General features: G+C 32.7%; 1 protein-coding gene across 4 annotated transcripts in view; it reads right to left on the bottom strand.

The window, feature by feature from the left end:
- LOC135847918 (zwei Ig domain protein zig-8-like) overlaps positions 1 to 23,556 on the bottom strand; it is a 450,816-nt gene that overhangs the window by 252,506 nt on the left and 174,754 nt on the right. For all 4 annotated transcript variants that reach the window (XM_065367656.1, XM_065367658.1, XM_065367655.1 and 1 more), the window contains one exon: positions 16,508 to 16,671. In XM_065367656.1, the coding sequence (XP_065223728.1) occupies positions 16,508 to 16,671 (164 nt within the window). The remainder of the gene's footprint in view (positions 1 to 16,507; positions 16,672 to 23,556) is intronic.

The raw sequence follows: 23,556 nt of genomic DNA, 5'->3' as shown, positions 1-23,556 counted from the left end.
CTAACACTTGGTTAATTCGTTCGTGAATGATTCACTTAAAATTGATTATTTCGTTCGCGAATGATTCGCCGATTATTCAATTCGTTCGCGAATGATTCACCAAAAAAATATTCAATCCGTTCGATTCACCAACAATTAATTAATTCATTCGCAAATGATTCACAAAAAGTTTATTATTTCGTTCGCGAATGATTTGCCAAAAATTATTCAATTCGTTCTCGAATGATTCACCAAAAAATAATCAATTAGTTTGTGAAAGATTCACTAGAAATTGATAATTTAGTTCGCGAATGATTCACTTAGAAATCAATTAATTCGCTCAATTCATTCATCAAAAATTTTTCAAAACGTTCTCGAATGATTCACAAAAAGTTAAATATTTCGTTCGCGAATGATTTACCAAAAAATTATTTAATTCGTTCGCGAATGATTCACTTAAGATTGATTATTTTGTTCGCGAGTGATTCACCAAAAAATTATTCAATCCGTTCGATTCACCAACAATCAATTAATTCATTCTTCATTCGCAAATGATTCACTGAAAATTGATTATTTCGTTCTCAAATGATTCACTCAGAAATCAATTTGTTCAATTGATTCACCAAAAATTATTCAATTCGTTTGCGAATGATTCACAAAAAGTTGAGTATTTCGTTCGCGAATGATTTACCAAAAAATTATTCAATTCGTTCTCGAATGATTCACCAACAATTAATCAATTCGTTCGTGAATGATTCACTCGAAATTGATTATTTTGTTCGCGAATGATTTACCGAAAAATTATTTAATTCGTTCGCGAATGATTCACTTGAAATTGATCATATCGTTCGCGAGTGATTCACCAAAAAATTATTCAATTCGTTTGCGAATGATTTACCAAAAAATTATTCAATTCGTTCTTGAATGATTCACCAACAATTAATCAATTCGTTCGTGAATGATTCACTCGAAATTGATTATTTTGTTCGCGAATGATTTCCCAAAAATGTTATTTAATTCGTTCGCGAATGATTTACCAAAAAATTATTCAATTCGTTCTCGAATGATTCACCAACAATTAATCAATTCGTTCGTGAATGATTCACTCGAAATTGATTATTTTGTTCGCGAATGCTTCACTTAGAACTCTTAGAAGTAAAATAATGTGCTCAATTGATTTACCTACCAAAAATTATTCAATTCGTTCGCGAATGATTCACCAAAAATTCATCACTTCCTTCGTAAATAATTCACAAAAAGTTTATTATTTCGTTTGCGAATGATTTACCAAAAAATTATTCAATTCATTCGCGAATGATTCATTAACAGTGATTCATTTCATTCGCGAATTATTCACTTGGAAATCAATCAATTTGTTCAATTGATTCACCAAAAATGATTCAATTCGTTCGTGAATGATTCACAAAAAGTTGATTACTTCGTTCGCGAATGAGATTCATCAAAAAATTATTCGAGTCGTTCACGAATGATTCGCCAAAAAATTATTCAATTCGTTCGATTTACCAACAACTAATCAATTCATTCGTGAATGATTCACTAAAAATTGATTATTTCGTTCGCGAATGATTCACTCGGAAATCAATCAATTTGTTCAATTGATTCACCAAAAATTAATCAATACGTTCGTGAATGATTCACTAAAAATTGGTTAATGTTTCGTTCGCAAAATTATTCACCCAGAAATCAATGAATTTGTTCAATGGCCAATCGTTGGCGAAAGATTCGATATCAATCAATTTATTTTATCACCAATTGTTCGTAAATGATTCGATTGGACTGTAAACAGATAAAATATTTCACAACCAGTGAATCAATTCGTTTGTAAGAGATTTTTATTTAAAGAAAAGTCGGTCTTCTCGGTTTTTTTTTTTTTTTTTTTTTTGCAAAAAGGAGGAGTTGTAAAGTTTTAAAAAGGTGTCGATCGATTTATTCAAATTTTCTTGATTTTTTGCGGCTTCAGGGGTCTCTGTGCAAAGAGACCAAAATAGTTTAGGGGAACAGGGGGAGGTTTTCAGAACATTGAAATGCAATAGTGGAAAGTTTTTGGTTCAATTGAAGTTTACTTCATTTTTTTGAACTGGTGAAGTACCTAGGTGGATTTCTTGGCTTTACTTGATTTCAAACTAACGGAATAAAATCTTCGGGATTTTTTTTTTCAATAAAGCCCACGATTGAGGAGGGTGCCGCTTACAAAAATTTTCCCAAGCATAAATAAAAGTACCCGAATCTCTGGTCATAATGATATAAAAATACCTTGTCACAAGTTCAAAAATTTTCAGCCTTAGTGTACCTATTAAATTCGTATCAAATTTCCAAACGTTATGACGCATGTTACCGCACTTAAATACGTATCAAGTCTTAAAAAGCTCCACTTTGTAAAAGTTTTATGAAACCGTAAAGTATTGAAATTGAGCAAAAATTTCCTCACAATACTTATAAGTTTTTGATGGATGTTACGAAGTAGGTATAATAATTCAATTTTCGATGGCAGATTTAAAACTTTGATTCGTGAAAGGCCACACTTTGATGGTGAAATGTGAAAAAAAAAAACTTTCCTCCTGAAAAAAGGCGGCAGATTCGTTATAGGTTGAAAATAATTGAAATAATTGATGAATTTTTTTACTATAGAAGCAACTGTTAAAGATAATGATTTGATACAGAGGTGAAAAAATTCTGAAATTTTAAAAATACGAGTATAACCTCCAAAAGAAATGAGCAAGTTTGATTACATCTTGATGCGATATTCTCCAGGGAGCATATCGTCCCTTCGAGATTGGAGGATGGAGATATTCGCGGAAATATTCTTGAACCATGTGATTCTACGACTTTGCCACTTTAAACGAAAGGTTATCCGATTCCCAGCACGAATTACTACTGACAAGATGTCTCACTTGGTGCGATATACGATACGTACGTAATTTCGTGCATCGAATGACGAATTTTTTTCCTCAACAATTACGAAATATTTGATAATTTCAGCGGATATGACGTTCGGACTTTCGTATCCTGCCTAAACTTTATACTATAAGCAGTGGAAAAAACCTACGCATGTATTTTCTCGTTCCTGGACCTAAAGTTTTCGAGGTGATCTCGGTCGAGATGATTTATCGTTCAAGTTCAACATTTGGAGAATGTTTGTTGAACGTATCTTGGAATTTGATGAATGTCTTGAAAGCGATACGATCAAGGTCGTGTGCCGAGTATGTAAAATCTGCCTTGCTTTGTGAAATTTCGCACACGTGTCGTGTGTATAGGTACCTATGTTCTGTTCAAACAAACCTACGACGACTAAACTGGGCGTTTAAAATGCAAGAAGTTAATATCGACAATAATGGCAAACCATGTGCTGGCGTCGTCGTCGTAAACCATACAATGAAGGCTGCAAACTGGAAAGAGGATAAAAACCAGCGACGAATTAAGATTAACCGCACGTATACATAAATTTGAGTTATAATTACGAACGCGCGCGAACGTGACTTAATTTATGTAGTGCTCTAGATTGCTTACCTATATATTTAAAGGTATAAAGTTTTAATGCAAATTTACTTAATGAGAAATTACTACAGGCGACATTTGGTTTAGGCAGTGTTTCAAATTGGCCTATGCATAGTACATATGCACATCTGCCTTCTATTCTGCGTGTACTGTACTGAAAATTTCCCTACTAAATTGAAATTAGCTCGGTATCCGTATCTTAATGGATGGCGAGTAATTTGATTGGTGGAATTGGAAAAAAAAGTTTTCAATGATTGAGTGCATAGAGGAGAGAGATGGATACACATATGATTTGCTATTAGAGATATTGATGGAAATATTCGCTCATGTACTTTGAAAATGAACAGTGTATTTTGATTCATAATTTAGATAATATGTAATATTGGAATTTGATTTCATCTCCAATTGTGAAACACAGTAGTAGGTTGTTTGAAAATATTGAAAACGCTACGGTGAATTTGAATTACTCAAGATTTTCATTACATGTTCATACATGTGTGATATTGGTTTTGAATTTGAATTGCCTGCGTGTTGCTAATTAAGAAAGCGAAACAACGCTTAGATATGCTCTACTCGTACCTCTATTTCGCAAATTATAACTCGTGATTACGCCATAACGACGAAGTAATAAGTATCGAATGCTGAATATTGAACGAAAACTGCACCGAATGAACGGGAAATGGTATGTTTTTTCATTTTCGTTTGGCTCTTTTCATTCATAAAAAGAAATTGATTTAATAAAAAAAAAAAAAACAAAAGTCTAACGAAAAATAAACAAAAACTATTGTAGAGCATAAAATTTACTAATCTTGGATTGTGATTCCTTTTTCCCATAAAACTTTGTTTTTGAGACTGAGACAATTTGAGCAAAACGTGAAAATGTCAACCTTGGATGGTATGTTTGAAGTGCGGAAAATGTTTTTGATCTTTTCCATCGCAACATTTTTTTTTAGGGAGAAACATATCCCTTCTTCAAGATCCATGAAAAACCAAATTTTGATGACTTTTGTTTTTCATTTCGTATTTTCCATTTTGGTTTTCAGTTTTCAGTTTCGTTTTTAGGGTTTCACAGATTTCAGTTCTTGCTTTTTTAAAAATTTTTTTTGTGTTTTCATTTTTGGTTTAAAAATTTTTTATTTGTTGTTTTTGGAGATTTCTATTTATTATTCCAAATTTTGTTTTTCCAAAATTTCATTTGCAAAGTTATTTTTTGTTCTTTTTTTGTTTTTTTCCTTTAAGAGAGTTTACTGTTTTATTTTCGGAAGTTTCTGTTCTTGATTTCAATTCTTACTCTCGTTTTTTCAATTTTCGTTTTAATTTTTAGTTTTTTTGCTTCTTTTTTTTTGGTTTTTTGATTTCGTTTTTGGAGATTTTGTGTTTTTTTATTTCAGTTTTCAAAATTTTTGTGTTTTAGAGCTTTTGAACTTTCAGTATTGCATTGTGTTTTTTATCAAAATCAACAATGACATTATTACTTCATTAGATAACATAACCAACACCATGGCTCAATCTTTTTCTAAAGTCTCAGCAACAAGTTCCTATAGTGAAGCTTTTCAAACAATCAAAAACCAAACTGAAAATTTAGTACTTGATTTTTCATCTGAAAACCTTGAACCATACAATGCACCTTTCTCTACAAACGAGCTACTGTACTGTTTAAACCACAACATCAAAAATTCATCACCTGGACCAGATGATATTCATCCATATATGTTGAAACATCTTTCTGACACCAGTAAAAATGACTTACTAAACCTCTATAATATAATCTGGTCTTCAGATTCCTTTCCTCAAACATGGAAAACTGCAACTGTCATTCCCATACTTAAACCTGAGAAAAATGTTCACCTTCCCTCCAGTTACAGGCCTATTTCCTTAACTTCTGTCCCATGTAAAATTCTAGAAAAAATGGTTATGAAACGTCTTACTTGGTATATTGACTCTACAAATACCCTCAGTTCTTTTCAAAGTGGCTTTCGGAAAAAAAGATCTACTCTGGACCATCTTTTTAGTCTTACACAGGAAATCAATACTGCCTTTCAAAATAAAGAATTTGTACTCTTAGTCTTCTTTGATCTTGAAAAAGCTTTTGACAAAGCATGGAGATACAAAATACTTCAAAGAATACATTCTATAGGGATTCGAGGGCATTTAGCTTACTTTATTCAAAACTTTTTATCAAATTGTACCTTTAGAGTCAGAATTGAAAATACATACTCTGAACTTTTTGACATTGAAAATGGAGTCCCTCAAGGCTCTGTGCTTAGCACCATACTATTTATACTCCTAATTGATGATATCTGCAGTATTATTCCTCAACCTCTTTCCTTGAGAATTTTTGCAGATGATATAAACATTTCAATACGTTCAAATAACATCAAACTAGCCTCAGAAATGATCCAAAAAACTCTAAATTGTATCGAAAAATGGGCTGAAACAAATGGACTAACATTTTCTGAATCTAAAACTCACTGTATACTTTTTACAAAGAGAAATAAAACCTACCCAGAACCTATCCTTGAATTCAAAGGACATCCTTTAGTTTTTAAACCAACTACCAAATTCCTTGGACTTACTTTTGATAAAAAACTTACTTGGACACCTCATTTTCTCAACATAAAAGCTCAACTAAGCAAACGTCTAAATTTACTAAAAATTGTTAAAAATCCAAAGTATAACCCATCACGCCAACTATTACTTCACTTGTACAAAGCTCTGATACGTAGTAAAATTGAATATGGAAGTCCATGCTTTACAAACCTGTCAATTAAAACTACTAACATTCTCAAAACTGTTCAAAATTCCTCCTTGTGCATCTGCATAGGTGCTCTCTATTCGTCTCCAATTGATAGCATTTATTGTGAAGCTGCAGAGCTTCCTCCTGATTTTAGGAAAATTCTCATGACAAATTCTTGACAACTGTTGCAAATAATCCATCTCACCCTCTTCAAAGGTCACTCAATGTCTACAGCTCTCAGCATTTCCTCCATACTTCAGGTCCAATCCCAAAATTTATCGAAAATATGAACAACCTACAAATTGACCTTAAAAAACCTAATACATAAACCAATATCTTATCCCCCTTGGTCTCTTAAACCTATACAGATAGAATTTTACTTAAAAAACTACCCAAAACATGATCACTCCCCATTATTAATCAAGAGTCATTACTTAGAACTGTTATCAAACTATACTGAATATAACTTATGCTTCACAGATGGTTCAAAAATTTCTAACATTCATACTGGTTATGCTTACTCAATTAATGACAAAGTTTTCAGTTTCAAAATTCACAACTGTGCCTCAATTTTTACCACTGAACTCACTGCCATAAAACATTGCCTAATAGATATAATTTCCATTCAATCAGAAAATAAAAAATTCTTAATCCAAAGCGACTCACTAAGTTCACTGCTATCCATTCAAAGCATTTTTTCTGACCATCCCATAGTCCAAGACATACATAAGTCCCTTTTTAACCTCCAATATTACGATTACTCAATTAGCTTCATGTATGTTCCCAGCCACATAGGTATCACTGGAAATGAAACTGTTGATAGATTAGCAAAAACAGCCGCTGCCCCCTCCCCTCTTACCTCTCTCACTCCTGATGACATTAAATCTCTAATCACTCACAACGCATTTACTAACTGGCAGAACTTTTGGTAACAACAAACTTCAAACAAACTCTTCCAACATAAAAAAACTACCCTCCCCTGGGAAAATCTAGGCCACCTGAACAGAAAAGAAGAAATCCTGATTACTAGACTAAGAATAGGCCACACAAAAATTACTCATAACCACTTATACCAAAAATAACCAAAACCCTCATGCCAATTTTGCAGAAACGAACCCACATCCATCCAACACATACTTTTCAACTGTCCCCAACTAAAACAAAACAGACTCACACTACAGATAAAAGAAAACCCACCTACTATCCCTGACGAACCCTCAGAAATTCAAAAATTCATCTCCCTAATAAAAAACATCAACCTCACAAACCAAATCTAACCCCCCCCCCCCTACGGGTGTAATAATCTTGTAATTATAAACACCCCAAAAAAAAAGTTGTGCTTTTTTCAAAATCGCGTTGTGCTTTTTTTCAAAATCGCGTTTTGTTTTCACCTTGTTTTTTTTTCATAATTGCAATGTGCTTTTTTTGAAAATCGCAGTGTGCTTTTTTTTGAAAACACCTTGTGCCTTTTTTTTTGAAATCATGTTGTGCTTTTTTTTCCAAAATTGTGTGGTGTTTTTTTAAAATCGCGTTGTGCTTTTTTATTTCAGAATCATGTTGAGCTTTTTTTTCAAAATCACGTTGTGCTTTTTTCCGAAATTGCGTAGTGCTTTTGTTTTTGAAATCGCGTTGTGCTTTTTTTTTGAAATCGCGTGGTGCTTTTTTTAAAAAATCCTGTTGTGTTTTTTTTTGAAATCACGTTGTGCTTTTTTCTGGAATCGTGTTGTGCTGTTTTTCAGAAATTGGGTGGTGCTTTTTTTTCATAATCACGTTGCGCTTTCTTTTCAAAATCATTTTGCGCTTTTTTTTTCTGAAATCTCTTGTTTTTTTTTATTAAAATCGCGTTGTGCTTTTTTTCTCTGAAATTGCGTAGTGCTTTTGTTTTCATAATCGTGTTGTGCTTTTCTTTCCAAAATCGCGTTGTGCTTTTTTTTCAAAATGGCGTGCTTCTTTTTCAAAACAGCTTTTTTTCCGAAATCTGGTGGTGCTTTTTTCGAAATCCCATTGTGTTTTTTTTTTCAGAAATCACGTTGTGCTTTCTTTTCAGAAATCACATTGTGCTTTTTTTCCATAATCGCGTTGTGCTTATTTTCCCCGAAATCTCGTTTTTCTTTAAATCGCGTTGTGCTTTTTTTTGAAATTACGTTGTGCTTTTTTCTGTGCGTTGTGCTCTTCTTTCCAAAATCGCATTGTGCATTTTTTTTCAAAATTGCGTTGTTTTTATTTTGAAATCGCGTTGTGCTTTTATTACAAAATCGTGTTGTGCTTCTTGCGTTGTGCTTTTTTTCCAAAATCACGTTGTGCTTTTTTTTGAAATCACATTGTGCTTTTTTTTCATGATCGCGTTGTGCTTTTCTTTCCAAAATCCCATTGTGCTTTTTTCCGAAATCGCGTTTTCCTAAATTGCTATGTGCTTTTTCAGGTTCACAATGTTTTTGAATTGGAATTTCCATTTTTACTCCAATTTTGCTTTGGGGTTTTGGGAAGCGGAGGGGGGGGTAGGTTTAGATTGTATGTTTGGACATTTCTGTTTTTGTTGTTGTTTTTTTTTTTTAGAAAGTTTCATTTCCAATCGCGGAAAGTAACGTTGGAATGAAACGCGTTTTATGTTTGGGATTTTATACTTAGGTAATTTCATTTTTTAGGTTTCCAATTTTTGATTTTGATTTTTTTGTACGGTTCTCTGTTTTGTGTTTGAAAATCTATTATTTTTTCAGTTTGTATTTTTTGTTTTGTTTTTTTGTCTCTTTTTAAGGGTTTACACTTTTCAAATTATGAATTCCTGTTTTTTACTTCACTTTTGACGTTTGTCTTTTTAGGGGTTGGTTTTCGATTTCACTCTTCAGTTCTTTTGGAGGGTGAGAAAGGGGGGTACCTTCCCTTCTGGTTTTTTTCAATTTGGTATTTGGATTTTTTTGTTTTTCTAAAATTTCGTTTTCAACGTTATCTTCTGTTTTGTTTGTATTCATGATTCTATGAATTTATGGTTTGAACTTTCGATTTAGGATTTTATATTTTGTTTTTTAGTTTTTAGTTTCCCAAGCTTGTAAATTGACTCACAATTTTAAATGATCAAAAATGTTTAAAATAATGTGAAAGTTTGTTAACAATTCGAATGAATTTTCAAAATTCTCCAGTAATTTTTTTTCAAAAATGTGTTTAATGGTGCAAATGTTTGTTCAAAATAAACTAACGATAAGTAAGTATAAAAATCTTCTAAACCTGTACATGATATCATTCCCTTGTTCTCGTTTTCCCTTCTCATACGTAGATCAAATGTTTTTTATCATTTTATTTTTTGTGTAGGTAGTAAAGACTACGGAAATGAAAAAAAAAAAATCGAAATTTTGAATAGAGTTGATGATTTTTAATCAATTGTTCAAAAGTATGTAAAAATTACCTGATTTTAGTCGCTTAAAATATTCTCATTCGCCCTCGAGGTACCAGTCAACCTGGAAACCTGGCTTTCCAGAGAATTCCAGATGGAAACCTCGATTTCAAGTTGGGGTATTGACTTAATTCAATATTTGAAGGGAAAAAATGAATAAAATAGAAAGAAGTTGAGAATTTTTGTTTGTTTTTGGCTAGTTTTAGTGTCATATAAAAGGTTGCTAAAAAGCTCCTATATTTTTCCACTTAATAAAGTGATCTATTTGACAAATTGTTTCACCGAGCCTGAAGCCCTGAACCGGTTTTGATGAAACCAAGCCATATTCTAATCTAATCAAAATCAATCAAAAAACTTGAACAAATATCAGGAGGGGAAATGCGAACGCAGTTAAACGACTTTCATCTCGACATAAACAGTTATTCGTTATTCAAAAAGGGTGATAATTATACCTATTCTCTATATACACATTTCCGGGAAACCCTGTTCACTGCGCGAAAACCGTGTCTCGAGAAGTCAAAGTGAAAGGGTACAGAGAACCCTCGAAAATGAGATTGAGTTGAAGATGACACCGCTGGCTGCTGTGCTATTTAGTCAACGCGATGCGAATTCTCTGTTGTATAATTTTTAACCGTGCTAAAACGCTTTATTATCCCTACTCGGAATTGAACGATGTCACCGCTGCGTTATTATTTATGAAAAGCACACTCCAGACACCCAGACGACATAAAGTATACTCGCCAACATTATATTTCAAAAACCAAGTATTCATCATTTTAACTAGATAAGGAAATTAAAAAAATATTCAATAAAATGGAAACGTTTTTAGCCTACAGCAAGAAACTTCGCTATAGGTGCACGTTCTTTCCATTAAAATACCTTCCAATGGAACGTTGATGCGAAATTTCGTCCGTTTTTCGCGACCATATTTTATATCCAAGTGTCATTCATTGGTCAGACAAAACATAAGCGAAATTTTATATACTGAGGTATATTTTAGTCGGCTGCAGCGCACTTGGGTCATTATTTTTGCCATTCGTTTTACATCCTTTCGTCGCGAATACAATTTTCATTTTATAGATAAAACGTACCCACTACCTACCTACCTACGAGGTGAGCCTATCGTCCTTATAATGAATTTATTTCGAGCGGTTAATTCGAAGCCATAAACGCTTGCTATTTTTACCCAGCATTGTTTCTTGTTTAATGTTTTCCTATCCCAGTAGACCTTTTACAACTGAATTAACTAACGAAAAGTTCGTTATACTCGAAGCCATTCAGATCGCAAGGTGTGATATTTTCGCAGACAATACATACAAACACATAATATTAATAATGCACAATAGCACTCTATTCGTATAATGCTATGGTATAATTTTCAAGTACCAAATACTGAGCTCGAGTCGTTATCGTAAATATAAAAACTTTGTAGCAACCTTTTTTTTTTTTTTTTTTCAACTTTCCCTTTTTATCCCACTTTTTCTGCTGCAGATATACCATAATTTAGAATTTTTATTACGAAATTTTGCGCCGTGTCACATCGAGTGTGTGTACAATATACTTACTTGTTGTATACTTGATCGTATTTTATACCTAAATATCTGGCTAATAAATTATTAAAAATTTACTTCTCGGGTCGCGAGGTAAAGTTGAATTTTTATTGTTTGCATGAAAGCTATAGCTTTCTTAGAATTTTTTTTGATAGTTTTTGTGTTTTTTTTTCAACTCGGGGTCATTGTTCGAACAAGGAAGGGAAAATTTTGGAAAAATTTCAGAATAATTGAAAAGTGAAAATTGGTCATTTCGAGACACTTTCGAGTTGATGATCCAATCAGCAAATGCGGATTAATTTCCCATTGATTTAAGCCCCCCCCCCCAAATTGGAAATTGTTCCTATCTCGAACCATTTTTTGTCTTTAGGATCCTTAATTTTAATTTCCCTCATCAGTTTTATTTTGAAATTTAAGTAGTTTTTTTGCGCTCCTGTTTCCCTAAGCAGCTGGATTTCAGTAAAAATAATATACCTACTTAGGTATATATTTTTCTGATTTTCTCTCAAGCTCAAAAAAAGTCGCGTTTGAAGTTTTCTCCCCCCTCCCACCACAGTTTGCAAAAACATTTTCCTATTTCTGTGTCAGAATGCTTTTAAGTAATCCCATTTTTCTTGAGAAAAACCTTCCTCACTCTACGGAGCCATTTTGGTTTTCTTGTATGGAGCCTTCCTAAGTTGAAAAATGGTCAACAAGAATTGAATAAATCCAAGTCAGTCAAAGTATCTCGTAAATTTCCCAATTCTATGTTATAAATTCAAGAAAAAAACTGCCTCTTCCCTCTCTAGACAATATTTTTGATTTTTCAGGAGGGGAGGGCTCTATGTAAGGGAACCAATATTTTTGACAACTTGGAGTTTTTTTTTCTCTTGAAAATGGGACAGAAGGAGTATGATTATGAAATCAAAATTTCTCTAAACATTTTTACGGGCTTCAATTTTTTATCTTTCTTACGAGATTTCTGTTTTCACTCAAGTTCAACATTTCCGATTTCTCTTGATTAAATATCTCATAAATAAAGCTTTTTGAAAAAAAATATAAATGCACACAAACATGGAAAATTCAATGTAACACAAAACGAAAAGTAACTTTGAAAATGAAATTTTGTAAAAAATAAAAACAAAAACTGAACGTAAAAAAATAAAAAAAAAACAACAACAAGCATAAAAATGTCCAAACATACAATCCCACCTTTTCACCCCCCCCCCCAACAAAAAAAGCGAAAATTCGAATAAAAACGGAAATTCCAATTCAGAAAAATTGCAAACCTTCAAAAAAGAAACAAACCAAAAAACAAAACTTTACGTCGAAAATGAAATTCAAAAAAACAAAACAGAAACTGAAAAGGATAATAAAATTGATTGAAATAAAAAATACAAATTTTCAAAAACGAAACCGGAAACCATAAACCCAAAATCAGAAGATTTGTTGAGAATGAAATTTTATAAAAATAAAAACAAAAAACAAACCAAAAAAAAAATTGAAACTTCTCAAAAAATATGCTAAAAAGCAAAAAAGAAAGCATAACCTGAAAAAAAGGACCCAAAAGTGAAATTAAAAAACGAAAATTCCAATTCGAAAAGTTCCAAACTTCCAAAAAAGAAACCAAAAAATACAAAAAGTAGGAACGACAAAATCAAGTCGAAAATAAAATTTTAGGTCAGCAAAAACAGTGAGTGAAAATTAAAACTGAAAACTGAAATGCAAAACACAAAATCACCAATAAAACTAAATCCAAAAACCGAAAAATGACCAAGAAAAACACTATAAAATGAAGACAAAAATTGAAAAAATGAAATCAAGAACAAAAATCAAAAACTGAACCCACCCCCCTCCCAAAACAAAAACGTAAAATATCTTAAACGAATCTGGAAAACAAAAAAAATGTACCTGCAGAAAATAACGTTGCCAATGAAACTTTGGAAACATGAAAATTGAAATAAAAAATGAAAATCTCCAAAAATCAAATAAAAATTTAAAAAAAACAAAACAAAAACTGCAGAAATCTGAAACAGACAGCTTAAGAAACAAAATTGTAAAACCTCAAAAACGAAATTGAAAACTGACAACCAAAATGGAAAAATCTGAAAATAAAGAACGAAATGAAAAACAAAAATCAACAATTTTTTTTCGTGACTCTTAAAGAAGGAATGCTGGTTCTGTTCTTAATTCAAAAATTCAAAAAAGTTTAAAAGTGATGCTAAAAAATTATTATCACTAGTGCTGAGCTCAAATATTTATGGTTGCTCGATTATTTTTTTCAAAAATTTTCCTTTTTTGCGTTTTTCACTTTTTGTTTTTTCGATTTTTTGTTTGAGTTTTCAAACTTCAGAAATTTCAAGTCACTCTGGGCCCTGGGGACTTCAAAAAGGTCAAATCGCGATTGCTTTGGAGTGGGGTGCTCGTATAGACACACTAGACGATATCTTACTGAAAAAAAAACAATCATTAAATAGGTAGATACATATTACGTAGATACATATCTACCTTCTCTGAAAATTTTTTTTTTTTACTATTCCTAGAATTTTGTGGTAACCTCTCAAAACGCTAGAAATCCAATGTTATTGGTTCTAAAGTTCATTTTTGGTCCATCCGAAGCGATTTTAAGTTCTGGAGAAAGTTGAAAAATCGCTGGAGGCTCCAGAATGACCCAAAACTAGTCCATACATCAATGTTGATGTGTAAGAGTTGAATTGAAAGAATTATTCACAATGGCTCACTCAGCTCAAAAAAAATTATAATTCATAAAAAAGTTTGAAAATCGTCCTCAATAAAACGTACTTATTTTTCAAATTTTCGAAGTTTTTAAAAATTCGCCAAAAATCCAAACGTAAAAACGTTAGCGTCAGAAATTTTGGTTATGATTTTACCGACTTTGCCGTGAAACGGAAAAGTAAGGTATTGTATTTGTCATGATGGTTGAGGATTTGGATGGGGGTGGATTTTCTTGACGAATTGAAGTGTGCTGATCACGATAAGACGTATGACGCAAAACGAGAGAAGTTTATATATATATATATATATATATAGGTATATATATCAATTTATGTATAAATTTGTGTCACGCTGAACTCAAAAGCTCCGAACTTTAAGTCGAAACTGATGATGGCAAAATATTGCTTTGATACTGAACTAGAGAAATTTTTAATTTGGTCTAAATCGGTTCAGCCGTTTACGAGATATGAACGTTTAAGTGTGTTTCAACGTTATGGATAAGCAGAAATTTGTGTAAACCCTTATATCTCGCAAACGGCTCACCCCCAACAAACAGACGTGGTGGTTAGGGTGTGTAGGTTGCAGATTGGTGCGCCGGAGGTCGGGTGTTCGAATCCCGCGCGAGTCAAGAGGAGAAAATTTTTTGTTGATTTTTTTGTTAATTTTTTTGTTAATTTTATCCGTCCAAAATTTTTTTGCCATAAAAAATCAACATTTTTCAAAAATTTCTAGTGTAATTTTTGTTTTAACAAAAAACATTAAGTTTTTGGTAAATAGCCAGTAAATTTTGATAATTTTTTTTTTTGGTGAATTAATAGTAATTTTTAGTAGGTAAATAAAATGATTAGTTATTTTTGGTGAATTACTCGTAATTAAAGTTGGTCGAAAATTTTGGTAAATTGCTTAGGTAATTTTTGGTAAATTGGTAAAAACGTTTGGCAGTAAATTACTGGGGTAATTAAAATTCGGTAAAAAATTGGTAAATTAGTGAGAAAATGTCTGGTAAATTACTGAGGCGAATGTTGGTAAATTGTTAAGGTAATTTTTGGTAAAATGGAAAAAGTCGGTAAAATTGGTAAATTAGTGGGTAATGTCTGGTAAATTACTGAGATAAATGTTAGTAAATTGCTGGGGTAATTTTTGGTAAATTCGTGAATTTTGGTTAATTGGTAAATTTTGGTAAATTGGTAAATTTTGGTAAATTGGTAAATTTTGGTAAATTGTTAAATTTTGGTAAATTGATAAAGTTTGGTAAATCGGTAAAATTTGGGTAAATTGGTAAATTTTGGTAAATTGGTTAATTTTGGTAAATTGGTTAATTTTGGTAAATTGGTTAATTTTGGTAAATTGGTAAATTTTGGTAAATTGGTAAATTGGTAAATTTCGGTAAATAGCTAAATTTCGGTAAATTGGTAAATTTTGGTAAATTGGTAAATTTTGGTAAATCGGTAAATTTTGGTAAATTTCGGTAAATTTTGGTAAATAGCTAAATTTTGGTAAATCTGTAAATTTCGGTAAATCCGTAAATTTCGGTAAATTTGTTTATTTTCCTGTATAACAGAGCAAAGTCGGTTAATCTTGCCTACTGCGCAAGATGTTTTTTTGAACTTACCCTACCTCGATTCCTTTCACAAAAATGTACTCGCAAATTCCGTCATCACAACCCAAATCAACCATGAAAACTTGGTCCAAAATCCCAACCTTACGTAAAAAACTTCGCAATATCAAAAACGTCACTCGACGATTCAATTCAACTTTCAAACCACCACAACAACAACGCAAATACCACTCGGAAAAATATCCAATTCTAACCCGGCGAATATTCGTTCCTCGAGCAATATCATCATCACCATCGGGTATATTATTAAGGAGAAAAAAAAGAGCAATAAAACATCTTCCCTTTGACCTGGCAATGGCCTCGAGCATTAAAAAGATGAATCCACCTTTGTTGGCTTTGTATAGGTAGGTACCTTAATAACGCGTTATTTCAGTACACGCGGGGGGAGGGGAGTCGAAGAGGGGCAAATTTTGGCGGAGTAAATAGCGGTAAACATGCGAAAATCTATTATTCATTTTAAATTCGTATACGTGGGTATATAAGATAGGTTAGGTTAGGTAAGGTACGTTAATTCTGCACGATGCGGTCGCGAAGTTATATACGCGCTGGTCTCGCAATCGTAAATATAAATTTAATGCGGTAAAACTTTTACACTTATCCGTTTTTACAAACTTTCAATAATAAGGCAACAAGAGATAAACAAGGTACAGATGTTTGAATTGCTTCTCTCATCTCTTTAGTTCTGGTGGAGATGCTTTAATGCACATTCGTTTAATTAGATTGATGTTTCGCGAAAAACATCTTCTCAGTGTATTTCTCTCTCTTTCTCTCTTCCTCACATCTCGTTTTTCCTCAGCTATACAGTTTGAAAAACTCTTTCTCGGGCACAAAATTTCAAACTTGCAAGATTTTCGAAACTTTACGTACCTATTACAGAACGACGAGTCGTACTATAGGTATGATGCTTAAGGGGTTTTGAAAAAAAAAACCACGAGGACTACTTTTAAATATAAGTACTTACATCATTTCTATAGTACAAAAGATAAAAAATATTTTCAACTTACCGTTTCGTTGCCTAAGTTTCGTACTCTGCAATGTAGATAGGTCGTATGTCCAACTAAACCGGTTACGTTATCCGAATACGAGGCCATATCGAAATATGGTCCCGATTTCGGTATCGGTGTATCGTGTAAAAAGTCTTTTAATATCTTTTTCGCGCTGTTCAATCCTGAAAATAAAAAAAGGGAAAAAAAGAAATAAATAAACGATTGTCAGCAAAAATCGTCGCATCGACGAAAGGCTTATTTACTACACACGAATTCAATATACTAGTTAAAGCATCTATCGACTTTTACGTCGCGCTTTCAGGCTTTACTTGACAAGATTTCGACAACGTTTTATCAAATCTATTTGTACCCTTTGAGGCTTATATATACGTACATATCAAGACCTATACCACCATCACCACATTGGTAGGTATTCGACAACCCGATATTATTAACTTTTAAACGAAGCTTTGTTCGTCTTCATCGCCATACCTTAGCAAACTTTGCGAAAAAAATTATCAACCACGTGATTCATCGAATTTCGTCGACCAAAATTTAATTTGCTCCTTTCACCGAGAAAATATTTCCAACCGACGTATTTCCTATTGTTTTCTCGACTGTTTAGGGCTGTTTTTCTTTTTTTTTTCATTTTGGCTTCTGTGTTTTCCTTAATTTGGTATTTTTTTCCCATAGCTTGGCTGTGTGCGATGTTTACCTTTATTTGTTATTCTTTTCAACTTTTGAAACAACATTTTCGCGATGCTGATTTTTTGGCTTTTTTTCACTTTCTATTTCAACGTACAGTAATGTAACGTTTTTTCTATGCTCTCGTATTTCTATAGTCGCATAAACAATTGCGTTTTTTTTTATTCTTTTCAGGCTTTCATAAACTGATTTGAAAATAAACTGTACGAGTATTGATTTTTTTTTCTCTTTTCTACCGCTTAAGTAAATATTTAAGAAAATAAAAGAAATATTTGAATTGTACGTTTTTGTCGTCGATGGTAATCATCTTGCGTGTTCGATTATTTGGACGTGATGCGTTTTATATAAACTATTATTACTTAATGCCATATAGGTTGGCCTATATTGGAGATTAACTTTATATACGGTGGAAAATCGTTTCGACAAATGAATTTTTCAGTTTTTAATTTAAAAAACAATTCTCGTGATAACATAAGTCAAGAATTTGTGTAACTACATATAAGTCATTTGTCAGAGTGTCCAGGGCTACCGAAAAATTCGCGAATCAAAATTCAAAATGCAGGATTTTTCAGGATTTTGAAGGACCTTCGATCAGATATTTTACTCCTACCCTCCACCACATTTCCAAATGTACGCAAAACGCGATTTCGATAGGATCAATAAAAAGAACACCACAGGGAGCTGAAACTCTTTATTTGTTTAAATGGTCACAACACGATACAAAAAATAACACGTAAGGATACACAGAGATAATAGCTATGCTACATATACGCATCTACTACACTACTGAAAAATGCATAGAGAACCAGATTAGTGGTTGCTGCACTCGAAAGGGTGCTGCGTAAGTGCGTATATGCGTACGCATATAGTCGGCTTCTGCATTCCTATGTTTGCCTTCAGCTATCTCATGCTTACAAGGTAGCAGGTGGCTGTGTATACGATTCGTCATCATAAGAAATGCTAAAGCCAACACTCCCCCATACACATACACAAGGTATCTGCAATGGATAGCTTCACAGGAGCTAAGGGTAGTTGTAATAAATGAGAACAATAAAATAATCAGAAGATCATTTATTGTCATCTCACATTTTCACAAACATATCTAAAAGAAAAGACGTTGAATGAGAACTTAATTGACGTCGGATCAGCCAGCCACTTCCTCCTTTGTTTCAGTATCATCGAGCACTGAAAACACAGAGGAATTATTCAGTGATCACATCCAGCAATTCATCACAATTTTTGGTGAAAACCTCGGTTGGTTGTGGTTTTGTTAGAATATCGGCAAGCTGAGCTTCTGATGGAACATATTTAATCACTACTTGCCCATTCTAAACATATTCTCTAATGATGTGTTCCTCATGGCAAATAATGTGCTCAAGTTTGGGATTTCCCACTACTTCAGTACATTTGATGGCTGATTCATTGTCACAGTATAAGACTGCAGGAAAGATAGGATTACCATCCTAGAGATTGTTGTATTGTACCATTTAAGTTCAGCGTGGCTTTAACAGCTTCATTTGCTGCTATATATAGTCTGTCCATCGAAAGAAGACCGCTGGTAAAACGCGAGCAACGCGGTGACGTCACGAAAACAGGGGTCCTCACAATAGGCTTTACTCTCAGTCTTACAAACTACGTTGTAAAACGGCAACTGGTTGCTGGCAAGCGGGTGGTCCGTCAACAGATAAGAGATAGGGAAAAAAGAACAGGTAAACGTACAGAGATGAATCAAAAACGATTTTACTCCTTGTGAGAAGGGGTAAGATAATAGCAAAGGGTTAACTAAATATTTTTATGCGATTATATAGAGGATGAGCGGAGTCGCTTGCATCACTGGAATTGCTAGTGCATCAGTTTGAGTAGAACTGACGCTAGGCAACGAAACTAGAACGGTCTTCTTTCGATGGACAGACTATACTCTGCTTCGCAGGTTGAGCCAGCTGTACAACGCTACTTTTTACTAGACCAACTGATAAGGTCTTTGAAAAGCAAGGTCAGAGCTCCTGATGTCGATTTTCCATCCTGACAATCCTTAAAACTCGCATTAGCGAAGATATCGAACTGATCTCCTGTACCTTGGTAAGTCAAGCTCAGATTTGGTGTGTTCTTCAAATATCGGAGAACACGCTTGGCTCGAAGCCAATCATAATCTGTGGCATTTTGCATGACTTTACTGAGTTCATGTACAGTATAGGAGATATCAGGTTGTGTTCCATCTGTAAGACATCACAATGACCCTATCAGTTCCATAAAAAGATATTTTGTCCAGGATGTCAGATTATCATTCAATTTCTTCTCCTCCATTTGAGAGCACTCCCGTTTTTGCTGGGTGAAATCTCGAAAAAAGTAATCAAAAAATAATTTTTAAAAGGGACAAATCTCGGGAAAAAAAATTTTAACGAAGAAAAAAAACAAAAAAAGCAGAACATTACAATAAATTAGAATGTTTCTGGTTTTAAATTTGGAAGAGTTGAACTATTTTGAAACTTTTTGGTAAAAAACACGAGACTTTGACAATTTTTGACAATAAAGTGTCAAATAAAACGATACTTTGACAGTGAATTTGAACAAAAGGAAGGGATCTTGATAACTTTTGGCAAAAAAACGAGATTTTTGAACTATTTTTTTAAAAAAGTGAGGCTTTTAAAGTTTTTTTTTTTTGTTGGAAAAACCAACAATTTTAGACAGTTTTGCTGAAAAACGAAAATTTTTTACATTTTTTGGAAAAAAGCAAGACTACGGCAATTTTATCAAAAAGCAGCTGACATTTTGAGAATTACATACCTACCTATTTCCAAAAAAACAAGATACCTACTTTTTGATTTCTAGCAAAAAAATGAGGCTTTCGGTTACTTTTTTTCAACATGAAAACTTTTAGCAATTCACTCTATAAGCCAAAACTTGACAATTTAAGCAAAAATTAGCAATTTTTTCGAAATGTTATGTGTACTTTATCAGTTTTTTTTTAGGTGAAAGAATGATATTTCTTGACAATTTTTACCAAAAAGCAAGACTTTGGAACAAATTTTGTAGAAAAGTAATTAATACTTTTTGGAATTGTTTGTAAAAAAAAATAATAAAATTTTCGACAATTTTAGTCAAATCAGAACTAACACTTTTAGCAAAAAGCAGAACTTTTTGGAAATTATCGGTCAGAAAAATGATACTTTTTGGCAATTTCTGGCAAAAAACCGAAGCTTTTGGATAATTTTTGAACAAAAGAAGTGGAAAATTTCAGCAATTGCAGGTATTTTTTCAAAAAGGAAAACTGTGAAAATTCTAGCCAAAATTAGCATTAACAAAAAAATTAATTTTTTTTGCAATTTTTCTCCGAAAAAAGAGATCGACAATTTTTCCAAAAAGCAGTAGGTACCTACTTTTGGTAAATAAAATATTGCACTTTTTAAAACAACGAATTTCGTACTTTTAGTGAAGTTAGGTATCTGACATATTCAGAGTTGGATTCAGCGACTTGAAATTAGTCAGAAAATGTCATTAAAAATGCAAAATGTTACAACTTTTTTCTAGCTTACTTTGAGTCCAGAAAATGGCAAATTTTCAGTAGAACGAAGCGTTATTGTTGGGGCAATCTGACACCGGACATGAATTCGTCGTCCCACACCCCCCCCCACCCCGACCAAATTTTCAGCTAGATTGGCGAACAAAAGTTTTTATGTCCAAAAAAAACATGAAACTAACCCCTTTGTTTTTTTTTTGGATTTTTTTGATTTCCAAAATTCAAGATCGCCGAGTGCGAATCTGGTGTCCATCGGTGTCGTGGGACTCTGCTTTGGTGAGAAATTGCGACCATTTCGCTGAATACGAGTCCGATTACAAAACGAACGTCATTTTTGGATTCAGCGACCTTAAATTAGTCAGAAAACGCGAAAACGTCATTAAAAATGCAAAATGAGATTTTTTTTCAGCTCATTTTGAGTCTAAAAAATGGTAAATTTTTCGTAGAAGGAAGCGTTGTCGGGGCCATCTGACGCCGGAAATGAATTTGCTGTCCTAGAATGAGGGACTTTTTTCAATTTTTCTAATATCTACACTATTATTTATGGTAAAAAAAAAACGAAAAACAATCCGAACATCAAAATATTCCAAACAAAAAAATTGCTCAAAAATATATCTACGAATCACCTTCTCATAAAATTAACGAATGATTCGACATCAAAAAAACCTAAACTTATTTCGTTCGTCGAAAAATCAAGCTTCATCGTACAGTATAGAAAAAAATAAATACAAAAAAAATGAGAGAAAAAAACACAATCGTTCATTGCACACAATAAAACGACTCGTTAAAAAGAACTTTGCCACTTCGAACTTTTGAATTTTTAAACATTGCAAAACTTTGATATAAAATTTTCAAAATAACGAGTAGGTAAATGGCTTACTTGATACCTTTTCATCAGAAAGTTCGACAATAAAAATACCTTTTTCTCCATTACATTCGCTTATCACATACCAAAGTACAAATAAATTCGACTCGGTTTTATACTATAGACGTACCTACCTATAAGTAATTCTTGCAACGAAATCGTTCAAATGACAATAACAATTAAAACACAATTGGATTTTTTTTCAAAAAATACAATTTCTTGGAAAATTCTCATCTTTCAAACTATACGAAAAGGATACGTGGAACAGGAGAAAAAAATTCTTCACACGTTGAGAATTGTTTTTTAGTTCGCGCCAGAAACTGGCTAATCTGTTTATCCATGATTCTTCGAGCATTCGCTCGGGAATTATGTTCAACTTTCGTATAGTAATTCATTTGTAAGCAATAACTTTTTCCCATTTAACTACCATCTAATATTAATGACACGTTACTCTTTTCCTGGTTACTTGCGAACAAAGTTTCACCTAATTGTGATTCAGAATCGAATTTCGCCAGTAGCAGCTGATTGTGTGTATTTATCAGTCCAGCAACGTAATTATTATCGTCGCGACGGACGTCTACATCGACAAAACGTCTTCTTCGATTCGATAAACATTCTAACACTATAAATACGAGTACCTACTCCTAGTCTACTCTATGCTCTATATAAAGCTATTTCGAATTCCGAGAAAAGTTCGCTTTTTAACACGTCAAACGATAACGTGACGAACCCATTTTCCTCGTTTTAGAAAAAAAAAACACACACACACACATCGAATTAAACCCTGGCAAAAAAAACCTAACGATCTCTCAAAACCTATCAATACCGTCGTCTAATTCACTATCTGATTTTTTCCCCCGAATCTGCTCGATGAGAAAAAAAAACACAACCACGAGCGTAGATAATTTCCACTACGTTGACTTTTAGCCAAAAATTATACCCCAAGTGTACTTAGTGTATGGGCGTCGTCTGTCTATGGAATTATTTAAATAATCGTAAAAATTCGAGAATCATTTTTCAAACATTTTTTGCTGGTGGAAAAATTTTAATATTTTTTCTTTTTTTTTCATTTCGCGAATAAACGAGAGAACTTGACGACTCGTTGGGAACAAAATTTCTTTGACAAGTTCATCTTTAAAATATATAACTTTCAAATCCGCGAATAACCCTTCCCAATTGAAAAATACCAGTCGACGAAATTTTTTATTATAACGTTGAAATTCCGCCAGTCTAATATTTTCAATCATTTTAACCGGTGCGAAAAAAAAGAAGAAAAAAAACTTTAATAATAAACACAAAAAGAGCGAATATTTCCTCATTTTCTTCGTTTAGCTTTATTAAAATTTCCAACAATCGCGAACAGGTACCTTTTGGCGGACGAAATTACAAATTTCCAATTCTTCGAATTGAAATCTCTTCTGTTGATGAATTTTCTAAGCAAATCGAGGAAGAAATGTAGCATAAAAACTTTAGAAAAAATGTCACATTATTTTCAATTATGTTCAATAAATCAGAATTGATGGACAAGTATTTTTTTTTTTTGAAAAATAAATTATAAAAAATATTCCATTCGGAGTATAAAATTATTACGTGCATATTCAATAAACAACTCGACACACGTAAGTTTCAATCAATTTATCAACATTTTCGACTCTAAAGTAACCAATAACTTTCAACATTTTGGACATCACTAACGGAATCTCGCAAGTTTTTGAAATTTCCTTCACGAGCGATAATACGAGACTATAATTCAGCCGATAACTCATTCGTTTCGATTCGTCTGATTTTTTTGCCTCCATATTTGTCATAAAAGTTGAAACTGAACGGCGATAAATTAAAAACTTTGTTCTCACAGGCACACGAGACCGTCCTATAAATGCAATTCCAACCAAAAATTTCATTTCGAACCACCGAGAAAAAAATTACCATCATTTTGTATAAAACGAAGAAAAGAATTTCACAACGAAATATTTGTTTCTC

The sequence above is a fragment of the Planococcus citri genome, chromosome 5 (genome assembly GCF_950023065.1).
Source record: "Planococcus citri chromosome 5, ihPlaCitr1.1, whole genome shotgun sequence".
Taxonomy (NCBI): Eukaryota; Metazoa; Arthropoda; class Insecta; order Hemiptera; family Pseudococcidae; genus Planococcus; species Planococcus citri.
Note: the sequence above shows the minus strand (reverse complement) of the source record. Positions and strands in the feature narration are given on the sequence as shown.